At 48.6% G+C, this 13723-nt stretch overlaps 5 protein-coding genes across 5 annotated transcripts; 2 read left to right on the forward strand and 3 right to left on the reverse strand.

Annotated features, from left to right (window-relative positions):
* Positions 1 to 1310: 1310 nt before the first annotated feature.
* On the reverse strand, positions 1311 to 3448 carry Pdw03_1008 (Zinc finger, CCHC-type; the record flags this gene model as incomplete). Its single annotated transcript, XM_066099782.1, has 12 exons — positions 1311 to 1483; positions 1543 to 1614; positions 1698 to 1774; positions 1835 to 1901; positions 1965 to 2041; positions 2095 to 2245; positions 2301 to 2508; positions 2573 to 2671; positions 2729 to 2990; positions 3047 to 3112; positions 3163 to 3267; positions 3333 to 3448. The coding sequence occupies 12 exons, from the start codon at positions 3446 to 3448 to the stop codon at positions 1311 to 1313; spliced, it is 1473 nt and encodes a 490-aa protein (XP_065957509.1).
* Positions 3449 to 4170: 722 nt separating this feature from the next.
* Pdw03_1009 (putative zinc knuckle transcription factor (CnjB)) lies at positions 4171 to 4923 on the reverse strand (the record flags this gene model as incomplete). Its single annotated transcript, XM_014679254.1, has 4 exons — positions 4171 to 4319; positions 4380 to 4666; positions 4725 to 4770; positions 4833 to 4923. 4 exons carry the CDS (start codon positions 4921 to 4923, stop codon positions 4171 to 4173), a joined length of 573 nt encoding a protein of 190 aa, XP_014534740.1.
* A 2124-nt stretch (positions 4924 to 7047) lies between these two features.
* On the forward strand, positions 7048 to 8171 carry Pdw03_1010 (Citrate lyase beta subunit, putative; the record flags this gene model as incomplete). Its single annotated transcript, XM_014679255.1, has 2 exons — positions 7048 to 7410; positions 7473 to 8171. 2 exons carry the CDS (start codon positions 7048 to 7050, stop codon positions 8169 to 8171), a joined length of 1062 nt encoding a protein of 353 aa, XP_014534741.1.
* A 404-nt stretch (positions 8172 to 8575) lies between these two features.
* Positions 8576 to 10913, reverse strand: Pdw03_1011 (Zinc finger, CCCH-type; the record flags this gene model as incomplete). The annotated part of the gene is made up of 3 exons (XM_014679256.1): positions 8576 to 9140; positions 9200 to 9925; positions 9985 to 10913. 3 exons carry the CDS (start codon positions 10911 to 10913, stop codon positions 8576 to 8578), a joined length of 2220 nt encoding a protein of 739 aa, XP_014534742.1.
* An 855-nt stretch (positions 10914 to 11768) lies between these two features.
* On the forward strand, positions 11769 to 13611 carry Pdw03_1012 (SNARE associated Golgi protein; the record flags this gene model as incomplete). Its single annotated transcript, XM_014679257.2, has 5 exons — positions 11769 to 12229; positions 12309 to 12728; positions 12794 to 13014; positions 13363 to 13439; positions 13540 to 13611. 5 exons carry the CDS (start codon positions 11769 to 11771, stop codon positions 13609 to 13611), a joined length of 1251 nt encoding a protein of 416 aa, XP_014534743.2.
* Between the last annotated feature and the right edge of the window lie 112 nt (positions 13612 to 13723).

Consider the following 13723-nt stretch of genomic DNA (forward strand, 5'->3'; position numbering starts at 1 on the left):
CATGGACCACGCACAAGTGCGGCTCTCTACCTTGCGCTCTTGTGATTTGCTCATTAATTCACGTTACCTTCGAGAAGCATTGGCAGGGATGACAAGGGGCTTACGAACCAAGATTTCGGTATAAGCGGATTGGAATCAGGGCCCGACTTGCTAGAGCCGAAGCCAGACTGATGACATCATCAAGTCTATACAGGTCCAAAAGAGGTTTGTTTCGCACTGCGGGTTTCATTTGGGCTTCTTAATGCTCTCACTGCTCTTACTGCTTTTTACTGCCCCTAGCGGTCTTAGCATTCTTCTTGTTCTCAACTATTCTTGACCGTTCTTACACAAAAACCTGCATGTGCTGTTCGGCACAGGCCGAGTACGGGTTGCCCGAATCGGATTTATTACGTTGAACTGCAACTCTGTCGAGCATTTACACGATGCTACCTAACTCTGTAGACCATCGCTTCAAATGCCAGGTTAAGGAAACAGAGTGAAAATTAGAATATCCCTCATTCAATGCAACAAAGAGAAGCCCACCATAACTTGCCAATCGAAGTAGATCGAGCCCCCATCGTACATCAGCCCGGTAATGACAGTAAATACCAACTCTTGGCGTCTCCGAGCAACTACTAGTGTCAACGATGACCAACTAGGATTATTGGTCAATAATCGACAATGTGGTAGTTCACTTTTGCATGGTCGGATGATAGAATCATAGGATCGGCCAGCCTTCAAGTGGTCGTGAACCGGCGTCTGGACGCTTTGATCAGGCTAGAGCCGAACTGGCGAAATCCGATCAAGTCGAGCGGAGCAATACTGACTTGAGGGTCCAGACTGTCATCCAATTACTTCTATCCTACAATTACAACCTGTTCGACTTCATAGGAACTTACTCGAGCAGTCTACATTGAGCCAAGAAGAACGCACTAAAATGGACGTTTCTTTGAAGTTGATCTTGCCAGCTAGAACGATGGTCGTTAGATTATCACCCCAGATCAGAGCCCTCCTGCCCAGACCCTCCATCCTCAAGCTCATCCGGAGGCGCGTCAAAATCAATCGAGCTCGACAGAGCATGAAAGGTCTGAACACATTTCCTCCTTTGGAGACCCGCGGCCGGTCAGCATTCATCGTAAAACTCCTGGGTGAAATCACTGGCTAACGCCAAAACACATGGAAAGGTTGTTTTTTTTTTGGCTTTTTAGAATAAATCGAAAAGCGGCAGGGTCACTTAATCAGAGCACAACATAGCGGGGGAGAAGGGATGCCAAATTGCAGCGGCATCAAGACCTCCCCATTCGCCCCATTCTGGCATTGAATTGTGGCGTTTACCACAGGTCATTATTGTCATCATGGCGCTTGAATTCGAACGGATCCTCGCTGGCCTCTGGGCCCAGCAGATCGGGTTCTTCGCGCATGGGGGAGCCGGGAGAGAACGCAGTTTCGTCTTGAGGTTTTTCGTCCTTGGACGGCTGGCGGCAACGGACGACGGTGTGGCCCACTAAAATGGCTGTTAGCGACCTAGCTCGAGTATTAAGCACGCGTGTGTGATCAACCCACTCTCTCCACAGTTTTTGCATTGCACCTTCGACCAGTCTTTCGGCCGATCGCAATCTCGAGAGTAGTGTCCAGCTAAATCAGTAGTTGTCAGTTCTATTTCGCAGTACACAATAGTCTCAGGACAAGACATTATCCAGGGGATGAATCACGCTTACTCTTTTCGCAGTTATGGCAGGTAACGGTCGAAACGTCACGAGGCTGATCACAGTCGCGAGCAATGTGATCTTCGGATCTGCATTTAAGTTAGAACAAGCTACAATCCCAGGCCTGCGATTGTAATATTTCGACATACCCACAATTGCGGCAGGTGCGAGGGCCACGATCAGCACCGTTGGGGCAATCTTTGGCAAAATGACCAGCTGAAATATAGACGTTAGCCATCACGAAATTTACGAAGCATCTTGGTCATGGTCTTGTGATACTCTCGTTGCACTTCCGGCATTCAACATTAGACGCAGATGGAGGCTCGGGGCAGTCAACAGCAACGTGCTCCACAGATCTTCATAAAAGTCAGCCTTATCTACGTTTTTTTTTGGTCTCAAAGCCACATACCCGCAGTTACGGCAACCATGCTTGTTCTTGCGCTGCTCTCTGCAATCACGCACACGATGTCCAAGCCCATCACAGTTTGAGCACTTGATTTCCACACGCTCGTTGCCGTCGGCGCGCTCCTCCTTGCAACTGCGTGAGATATGGCCCAACCCTAAAACCAGGATTAGTAACGTCCTGAGAAATTGGTGATCAAAGCAAACACCTACCTCCACAGTTCAGACACTTAGGCACCTTGCGCTCATAGGGAATACCAGCGTTGTTCATGCGTTGGACGTTCTCCTCGGCATCCGCAGGCCAACGGTCTCGAAGGTGACCACGCGACGCCTTAGGGCTAAAAAAGAACCCAATCACGAATTTACGATCAAGTACTCCCTGGAGATCGATCAGGCTCATGACATCATCAACTTCAGCCTCCTGTAGTCATAATTCATTCATGAGTATTTCATCCCTAAGCATCAAAGCGACAATGATTGATTACCATAGCAATTATGTAGATGTTGAACTTGTCTTCTCGCATTTTTCTCTCGATGTCACCCCAAGTGGCGTGGGGAACTGCCTTGGAGTAGATTTTGAGTGCCTGGAGCTAGGTCAGCGAAAGGTCAAAACTCTCAAGGTACATATGAATTCCTAGTACCTCGCGGAAATCATCAAGATCCCTTTCATCGCTGGCTTTCTTCATTGCAGCCCAAGCTTCGTGGGGAAGCATGTCGGCAACAAGATTGAGATCGAACTTGCGATTCTCCTTGCATTCCATCGTCTTGTGGCCTTGAGCCTGGCAGTTCTTGCAAACATCGGGGGGTCTCTCGGGACAATCAACAGCTGGGTGACCTTCCTTTTCGCAAATACGGCAGGTGCCCTTGAACACACGCAGGTTAGGGCACTCGGCCTTGGAGTGACTGTTCCAAGAAAACAATTAACAACGTAACACAAAAGGTATTCGGTCAGGACCCACCCTTCTTGGCCACAGTTGAAGCATGCGCCCATCTTGCGGGGCACGGTACACTCGGTTTTGCTATGGCTGCATTATATCAGCACAATTGACCAAGCATTTAGAGGTCGACGACTTACCCTTCCTGGCCGCGGTTGTAGTAAGCGCTGTTGCCCCCACCAGCGTTTTCACCATATCTTCCACCATTGTCACTACCGTATTTGCCATAGGCATCGCTTCCATGTCTATATTTGAGCATTGGTTAGACGAACTGCCACATTGTGACATAGAAAGTGCGGGACCAACTTACCCTGCATTGTTGTCTCTCTGTCTCAGAGGAGCCAAGCCATTCGGGCACTGGCGAGTCCTGTGGCCAGATCCACCGCATCTTAAGTGTGTGAGTGACTGAGGTTGTTGGGCGGACATTGTGAAAGCTAGGGATTTGAGGGAAGAACTCACTTTCCGCAGGTGAAACCATCATCTCGGGCTCCATGAATACTTGTCTCCATTGTGGTCAGCTTGGGTCATCACGCGCGTTAGCCATATAACCCGAAATGGTCTTGTAGTTGTGAAAGAATCATATTCTTTGCTAGGCTGAAAAACTAGAGCGGGATAATCATAAATGGATTGGGCCGGGGAGGGGGCAGGGAGGCACGAGGCACGAGGCATCGGGAAAGTTGCCAAGGAGAATTGGAACACCATCTCTTTACATGGATCGCTCTTCTAAGATCGTGGAGAGAGACGGTGCAAGCGCAACGCCAAGAATGGCACTTACCAATGTGATTTTCGATGCACGGCAGACGCAAAGGATGTTTGTTGACGACGAGTGAAGGCAGAGGGAAGGGGGAAAAAAGAGGAGGAAGAGGGGACGATGGAAAACAAACAACCATCGGCAGACGAAAACTGCCTGTTTGAGGAAGGAGCGATGTGTCGACCTGACTCAGGCAACGGCTCTATCTCTAGAGCACCTTACACTAAACGAGGTGCTTAATCACATTAGAGCTACAAATGAGACTCCACATTTGAAAAGAAATTGCATGCATTTGAATAGGATTTGGTCATATATTCTGCCAGAAATGCATAGCACATGCAGAAAGACCGATAAGAGATGGCCGCTAACTGCAAGACAGAAATCAACCTGCCTACCATTATCGGAATAGCCTGCCCAGCAGGCCGCTAGCGATATTGTTCACAATACCACCGCCCAGAGCCGAGTTGGCATATGTGGAGGCCTGGCCAAACTTGTCACAGCGAGAAAATGCCACGGTATTCGTGATAGTCAGAATGAGTGCAATAACTAAATCTAAGTCAATACCCAGCGCCGACGTATATCAAGGGTATCTTGCGAGTAACTTACCAATTAGACTAAGCCAAATGACACCGACAAGTCTCACAATTGCCAGTATCGCAAGGCCTACCCACAAAGCTGGTGTGATATACAAGCTCAGCCAGAAGAACCGCTTGTCGGTGGCCGTCACAGTGCGAATGTTGGGATCGGATGATTCAAAGACCCACTGCGAGTCGCCGGTCGAGGTGTCGACCTCGTTCCACCAACGTAGACCGACCAGCCGGCGTCCCGCAATGTTTTTGAGGTAGTAGAAATCCGCGGAGAGGAGTAAAAGGGTGAAAATGAATACGAGGATGCTAGATGAAAGTTAGCATCGCAGATTGGCAAGCAGGTAGTTCAGCACAGGGTCTGTACAAGTTATCGATGAAGAGTACACCAAATAGATACATCATTAGCGCACCTGATCATTAAGTCAGTCAAAATCATCGCTGCCGCTGTTACTCGGGGCAAGGAAGTACGAACCGATCCGAATGCTCAAGAAGACAAGTAGCGTGATCGGGTGCGCGCTAAGGCGCCAGTTGAGGTCACCTTGGCCTCCTTGTCCTTGGTCCATATTTTGCAAGGTGGAGGTATGATATTATCGGAATGTAAAGGACCTCTTGGTCAACGGATTGGGTATATTTGAATCAAGTTAATTCTGTTGTCGACTGATGATGCTCCCTATGTGGTCGAAACACGGGTGCAGGCGGTTCCTTGTGGCAGAATAATCAATGCTAAAGGAGAAGCATAGACTGAAGTGGATTTGTTGACGATGTGTAATGATTGCTTTGCCCAAGGGCTACACATCTACCCAGCATCTATCTAGCATATCCTGCAGAACCTTACCATTTCAGGATTAATATAGAAAGTCTATAAGATAAATCTGATGAATACTCCTTCTATCAGAGTCCAATAACATCCACACGATCACACTAAGTGGATACCTCAACCACACGTGCAGCTCTTTGGGTCGTGGCGCTAAGCCGATAAGATGCCAAATTTGATCTATCCAACACCTCTGCAAAATCACGCAAGGAGGCCACAGTGGTAGAGAAGTCATATCGTAGTGCCAAGCTGGCTGAGTATGAAGTATGAATTGTATGGAACTCCTCTGGTGGTTCAAGTGCCAAATCTAGACCGTACCAACTCAGACCTCGGGAGGTGGGCTAGCTCATATCAAAAAGATGAAAGATTGAAGGGGTTAATCTAACAATGACCTCAGGTCTATGGCCCATACTTGATTCAAATGGAATCCAAATGACCCCATTCCGCCACCAAGCCCTAGGAAGCCAAAAAGACTGACCAACCCAAACCTACAGTCAAGTACATAGGATTTTTCTATTGTTCCCATTGACCCTAAATAGAACGATCTACCCCCACCCATATCCCCGAACTAACTGCACAACTTGGAAATTATCACTAGTCAAAGCCGCATGTACCAGGGTGCCGAATTCCTGACTCGCTAGATTGAGACCGGCTGTATTATCAAGGAAATCTATCTACGTGTGCGGAAAGATGCCGGCTGTAATATCAAGGAAATCTATCTACGTGTGCGGAAAGATGCATAGGCTGAAAGCTGCAGTACATAAGGCAGATATCTACCTTCCCGCGGTGAGATAAGCATCAGCGCCGGGATGAAGCAGCAGTTTAGCACTTTCGGCGCATCCTATAACAAGCTGCCTGGAGGGGCGTGTCGAAATTCTCCTGTCGAGTTTATGACGATCGTTTTACTCGTTTTGAGAAGGGGTCGTGCAATGCGCAAGTGGCCTAGACTGGACGCAATCTGTAGGGGGCGTTCCCGCTGAGCATCGAATGCCGGGGGGTTTCCGCTGTTTAGTAATAGTTGCACAATTTCCTCGTTGCCAGCGGTTGAAACGGTACAGAGTGGAATTCTGAGTTTCTCTTAAATGGCAATGATGTCTCCTTTGATCATACTATACTGGTAGGCCTTTTCTAGATCGTTGATGACTGTGGAACTTAGGATCGTCTTTTCACTCCAAGCTTGTTATAATATCAGACCAGACTATCTCATAGGTGCACTTTCGGGAATAACACATGGATTCCATACAGCCATAGCAGACATTCATTCCCATGGGCCCATGATGTATATGAGTCGTCCTGCAGTAGTCACTCTCCAAGAAAATCTTGCAATTCCAAATTAATGGAAGCCAGTGATATTTCTCTGCCATTTCTTTCCTATCTTTTCTGATAGTCATATCCAACTGGATTTGTTCAGCGTAGTCTACCACTTCTAGGATCCAATCAGTATCGGTGAGCAAAGGGTGGTATCTCTACACTACCGCGAGGCCTGTGTTCTAGCAACATATTCTACGTGCAGCTCGGAGTTTTTGTTTAGACAAGAAAGAAACGCAATCGTCTAAAGATATATATCGCCCAGAATGATGTTGATCTCCATGCCAAGATCTCTAATTTAAACAAAACTCCTGCACGAATGACACGAAAATTTTCTAAAAAACCTCATAAATTCCAAGTCAAATAAAAGAATCACCGAAAAGAAATCAACTCTGCCAACCCACGTGGAACATACTACAAAAGCGGCTGTACGGACAGCCGAGTCGGCTTCTTCCCCATCAACTCAACTCCATAGGGACCTCCACTCCCTTGGAAACACAATACACAGTCCACACCTCTATACTGATGTACGATTGAATGCACACCAAAAATTACCACATAAATAATGGCAGCCCGAAATACTATCCGTCGTTCCCTCCTCTACGGTAAGCTCAAGCTCCCTTCCCATCTTCCCCGCATTTCACTCCTCGAGCTCCAAAAAGAAAAGAAGAAAAAAAAACGCCTAGCTAAGAAGCAACACCTAATAGTCCCCGGCTCCTCCCAACGCTTCCTCGACAAGTCGCGCTCACTTACCGCCGACTGTGTCACCTACGATCTAGAAGACAGCGTGACTCCGCATCTGAAAGCAGAAGCGCGCTCGCTAGTGCGGAGAGCAATCGACCAAGCCGCGCCACCAGGAATTCGGGAACGCGCCGTGCGAATCAACTCCGTAGACAGCGGATTAGCATTGGGTGATTTGACCGAAGTTGTGAGTGGACTCCGGTCAATACTAACGTAAATCATCTTCCCTTCAACGGCTAACCGCCCCAGCTCCAATCACCAAACCTAACAACAATCGTAATTCCCAAAGTCAACTCTGCCTCCGACCTAACATTCGTCACAGACGTCATTACCCACACTCTATCCCAGCAATCAGTAACAGAAAGAAACCCAATCTCACTCCTGGCTCTAGTCGAGTCCGCCAAGTCCCTGACGAATCTCTCTCAGATCTGCGCTGCCTCGCCCTTGCTCCAAGGCCTGGTGTTCGCAGCTGAAGACTTCGCCCTGGACCTGAGCATTACGCGCACGCCCTCACTGACAGAATTCCTATTCGCGCGGTCTGCGATAGCAACTGCTGCGCGGGCGGCGGATCTGCCGTCGACGATTGACCTCGTCTGTACGGCGTACAAGTCTGAGAAAGAGGATGGGTCGCCGCCGGCTATGCTGCAGGAGGAGTGTCGAGATGGGCGCCGGTTGGGATTCAATGGGAAACAGTGTATTCATCCGTCGCAGGTGAAGGTTGTGGATCAGATCTTTGGGCCGGATGCGCTGGAGACTGAGTGGGCTATGCGGGTTGTTATTGCGGATGAGAAGGCTGCGAAGGCGGGGAGGGGCGCTTGGACGCTTGATGGGAAGATGATTGATGTCCCTGTTGCCCATAAGGCTAGGACTATTGTTAAGAAGGCGGAGGCTTGTGGGGTTGATGTTGGTGCTTTGAGAGGGGAGTGGCAGCACCAGGAGCCGGAGTAGCTGGTTCATGTAGCGCTGTGTATTATCTATGCATGATAATACCTGTCCATTTCCCTCGTACAGTCTAGCATGTTGGATGCATGCATCATTTTCTTGAGAAGCGGTTTTGTTTTCTAGTGAATTATATTCGGTTACCTCGATATCTCTAAGAGTCATGATGAGACCACCCAAGTATGTAGAAGCATGTAGCCAAGAAGAATCTATCCTAAACAAGATGGCTCAAAAGCTCGATGCGTTCGCCTGATGTACTTGCTGCAGGCTGTGGTTGTGTCCCAGAGTTTGGCTAAAAGGGTGAAAACAAGTTGGCTTGTCAACTTTCAACTTGAAAGGATTCGGGAGATGGAATTTGCTGTACTGGGGTATCATGCCGCTTTGACGCAAATTGAGTTGAATGGCATGCCAGATCATTGATCTTGGGTCTCTATTTCTTCGCGCTTGAGCAAATGGATCTTGCCCATAGTCAGGATGGGAGGCTCTCCGCCAGCGTTGGCCTCCATCAATTCACTAGTCAGCTCCTTGGCCACTGACTTGTCATAACTGGTTGGATCGATGCCGAGAATCCCTCCAACATAACCGCCTCGCTCACCGGGTACACTGAATTCCCGGAACAAGTACCGCCACTCGTTCAGCCATGCTTTAACGGCCTTGCCGATTTTATCTTTGCCGTTCTTCGAGTGATGACCAGTGCCTGTGATGGCATATACCACCCGGAGGCCTTCTCGAGCATGCTTGAGCAGGATCTTCTCGAGATATTCAATAGCCTCTTCTGGGTGAAGACCGTGGAGATCAACATAGAGTTCTTCCGAAGATTCATCCAATCCCTTGTGAGAGAGATGTTGATTACGTTCTTCATAAAGCTGGCGTGCGGCCTCCCGATGACACCTGCGCATCGCATCGTTCTCGGCCTGACCGCGCAACGACAAAGCTTTGGCAGCTCGTGCATCATTGCGGTTCCATGCTTGGGCAGCACTGGGAGAGATGGTTGTTAGAAGGGGTAGGAAAAACATTTTTACTCGCTGAAAGCTTACCTCTGGAGGAACTTGTTTCGCACAGTGCCGTGCCGAATAGCCTCTGTCCGGTATTTGATGTATTGTTGATTGGCCCGTGTACCTGTCTCCAGCCAGGGAATGTTTTGCGGGGGTGGAATCGACTGAGCTGCAGCACTGTTCTCGCGACCCTTCGTGTCTTTGTTTTTGGAGGCAGATTTGGTTTTTCCGGGAACAGGAGACGGGGTCATTCGAACAACATCTGCCAGAGATGAAGGGAAGCTATCTTTGCCCATACTGGTCTCGCGGTTATTATGACCGCCCCGTTTCCCATGATGCTTTTTCCCAACATTCTTCGCATTGACCGCGGCAAGAGTTGGAAAGGCATCTGGATCGTCTACAGATGGTGCAGCAGGATTCAACTCCCGATTCTGGTGGCGGCTAGATGGACGGGAGCTCGGGCGCCCGAGATGAGTTGCGCTTCCATTTCTTTTTCCCACTCCAGGAAGGAGGCCGGGAGGCGCATATTTGCTGGCTTGATAAGCAGAAAGATGGGAAGGGTAACGTCCTGTGTACTGATTTGGCCATTGGTCACCGTTATCTGCCGCTTGCAGGGGCGGGAATGCATCAGAACCGCTGTCTACCTGGAACAGGGAGGGCGAAGCTGGTCGACTACTGTCCGTGACACTGAGATTGCCGATAAGCGCTGACGGATCGTGTGAGAAGGGACATCCATCACCAGCTAGACAATTTCCCATAACCCAATATCTATTCACATTTGTTAGCCCAAGGACGATTGGTTTATCCAGAATGTTTAAAACACTCACTTGCACACATGTGTGGTCAGGTCATGGCTGAAACGACAGTCCGCTCGGAGGCATTGTCCAGTAGACAACCAGTATTTACAGACCACAGGGCTGCGACTGCTACCCAATGGTGTGACTGGGCGTAATTGCTCCATCGTCATGGACTTGCCAACCAAAACACGGCCGTCCTCGTGTTGTTTTGCAATCGCCTCAGATTCTATCTCCTGCGAGAGCGAAGCAATGGTGGCACCAAGATCATAACTGTTGGCCTCCAGCGCAGCTTCTATCTCATTGTTTGATCGCTTGTCGCCCAGCACCGTGCGCAGGATATCATGTGGGCTCATGTCTGGAACAAATTCAACTGCGGTAGCGCTGAGTGTCCCGGGGGTGCTGAGACCGCCCGCAGACGAGGTTGTACTGTTGGCATCATCTGCGACTAGCCAGTCAACATTGTTGTCGCCCCCAAGGTCTCCATAGAAGTCAGAAATCTGGCTTTGGTCCGAGAATTCATAGGCGTTTAGATTTGGGGAATGCGGGATAGGCTGCGCAAGAGCAAGCCGAGGCGATGGGCGTGGAGAGGTAAATGGAGAGACAGTAGAAGATAGCGGAGGCCGCGCGAATGGCCCGCGAGAGCTTTGCACCCACGAGGAACTTCCAGGGCTTGTTCCCAACGTCGAATGAGGGGATAGTGGTGTGGATGATCGAACCATCTGCCATGGTGCAGGCGATGAGCGACGAATCACGGTGTGACGGGCTGGAGGCGATGCGTCTGGCAAGTTTCGGTTGCGATGGCGCCAGAGGATATCCAATACCACATTCTCCAAGGGTACACCCGTCAAGGATGTGTTTGCGCGCAAGAAGTCTTCCACTTTCTCCACCTGCTCTTCTTCATCCAGTGCCTGATCCTGCAGGATCTGGAGACATTTTTCAAGAAGCTCGTCGGGAATCATGGTGTATGCTGATATGGGTTATACGCGCGGACGAAGGTGATCGGGTAAACACCCTAGTGGTGAAGGGTTAGGTTCAAATTTATAACACAAGATGATCGAGGTTGAGAGAGTGATAAAGAGCAAGCAAATAATAACATTGCATCGCCGCCGATCGACGTTTGTGAATGAAAGTTGAATAAAGGGTGAAGTGACAAAGAGGGGGGAGGCGGAGAAGGAGATCAACACTGGGGCACAACAGCTTATCGGCTGAGCTTCAAGTGACACGAAGGTACCTACATACGTGGAATTCATTACTTATAACATGATGATTTTAAATTTAATAGGTATGTGCAAAATAGAATTGCTATACTACCCATAATAACTAAATATACAAAGAGAAAAAAAAAAACAAAAAGGAAGATTCATGCACCAGGGGTTAGCTGTACTTTGACAGAATCGTCAGCAATTTCCAACATCAGAGGACATAGATTGGTACTAGTTTTTGTATTTTAAGAATTGAATTATGCATAATCAGTTTATAAACAGCATAAAAGAATCTGAACAACAGTTCTGGGGTTGTAGATCAACACCTGGGCACTCCCGAGCTTGAGACCGGAGGATCCGCTTACTTGCAACCTGGACTTTTAGGGTCAACCTGATTTTCAGCCCAAAAGTGCTTGGTTTCCCCTCCATGCTCGGTCCAACTATCAGGGCCTTGACACGCCCTTGAAATTTCTTTGGATATTCATCAATTGACCTCGGTATCGCACTTCCTGCTGGTCACTGTTTAATAGCGGTTCATCTCCCCCCCCCCTCCCCCGATTCGACCACCCTCCTACCAAACTATTGATACCCCGGGACCATACAATTTTCACAATGCCTGCGGACTACCAATCTACAGCCAGGGCATTGTCTCTTTCATCCTCTTCTCCGGATCCCACACCTTCTCCTAGCAGTGATGCTCACCCGCCCTGGAGTCGCGCCAGCAGGCGAAGCTCCGGTCGGTCGAGCGAGCAGAATACAAGCTATCGCGAACAGATAATCCAGCGTGGTACAGAACTATATGTCCGTTTGATTACAATCTGGGAGGAGATGACTTTGTTGAAAAAAATCGGAACGATTTGCGCTGCTTTATTCGTCGGCATATCCGGTATTGCGTTCTTGGTATTAACTGGGAAGCTGTTCATCTGGCTTGGCCCGGTCGCTGAGAAGTGGGAAAAATCCTGGCTAGCCGCCTTCATCCTGTGGCTGTGTGTCTTTTTCGTCTCATTTCCGCCTCTTGTGGGTTGGTCTACATTTGGGACTGTGGCTGGTTTTGTATTTGGTGTGTGGAAAGGGTAAGAAACAGCTTCAGGTTACTCCATTTGACCTTCGAAAACAATGATAAAGAAGGCTAACTCGATTTTTTTTCTATAGATGGTTGATCTACGCTTCCGCAACAATTCTTGGGTCGACTGTCTCGTTTTATGTTTCACGGACAATCCTGTCTGGATTCGTCAAACGCCTTATGGAACATGATAAGAGGTTCGCTGCGTTGGCCCTGACATTAAAGTACGATGGCATCAAACTTCTTTGTATGATCCGTTTATGCCCGCTGCCCTACTCGATCTGTAACGGAGCTGTGTCAACATTTCCTACAGTGCAGCCATTAATGTATGGACTTGCGACGGCCATCATCTCTCCCAAATTGTTGGTTCCTGCGTTCATCGGTAGTCGGATTCGTCTGCTTTCCGAGAAGGGCGAGGAAATGAGCGTAGGATCCAAAGCTGTGAACATCTGCAGTATTATTCTTACAGTCAGTGTCGGAATCTTTACCGGGTGGTACATATACCAAAGGTTTGAGCCCTCAAATTCATCTGTCGGTAATAACATATGCACTCTTGCTAATCCCATTCTTTAAGAACTTTGGCTCGCGCAAAAGAGCTCGAAGCCCAAGAGCGTGCAGATATCCGAGATTCTCTCCAAGCTGATCATGCGGCGCACCGCCCTCATCGTGGGTTTTCGGAAGATCCTGATATGAACAAAGCCTCTACTACGCTTGCACGAGACGAAGAGGAGCGAATTGGATTCACTGATTTGGACGATGACAATGTTGACCTGATCTTGGGTGATGACAGTGACAGTGAGCAACCGGGGCCTTGGAAAAAATCGACCAGGAGATCATATCGCGATGAGTTCACCGATAATGACTCTGATGGATTCGCAGGGGAGGATGAAACATATAGTCTGCACACTCATGTTCAAAATTAGATAACCCAAATAAACGAAGTAGATCCTGATCTTATGAAGTGAAGAAATATAAAGTGGCAGCCCTTGAGCGTTGACGAACTTCGGTGCCGCAACCTGCCGGACTGAGAAATACGCCCCGCTCCGAGGAATCAAGCCACAAGGGTTTTTCTATTCTGGTCATCACTATCCCTTCCATCAAGTTTCATAATTCAATTACAGTTCGGTTTAACTCCCCTTGAAGAAATAGAATCCCCTGCTCTATTTGATGGGTGGTCTTCTCAATTCGTTCGGAGGTTTTTTGTGGGGTTGAAACTCGATGTATGTCCTGATATCCGTGCTTCCTTGGTCCTCACAGATCATTTCTCTCATACTCCCTGGTCTATTTTACCATATTACATCTCATCTAACTTAATCCTAGTTCATTCATTCATTCAGTCCGTGTTCCTTCGGCTTGCCACAGCTCGTATTCCTATGGCCATGTCATGGGTGAACGCCTGAACATTTGATATCCACACATTCTCGGGATAGAAAGGACTGCCGACATCACATCTTCGAGTTCACAGTTTACGTCTTTGTTGACGTGGAATTTTCTTTCTTTTCTC

The sequence above is a fragment of the Penicillium digitatum genome, chromosome 4 (genome assembly GCF_016767815.1).
Source record: "Penicillium digitatum chromosome 4, complete sequence".
Taxonomy (NCBI): domain Eukaryota; kingdom Fungi; phylum Ascomycota; class Eurotiomycetes; order Eurotiales; family Aspergillaceae; genus Penicillium; species Penicillium digitatum.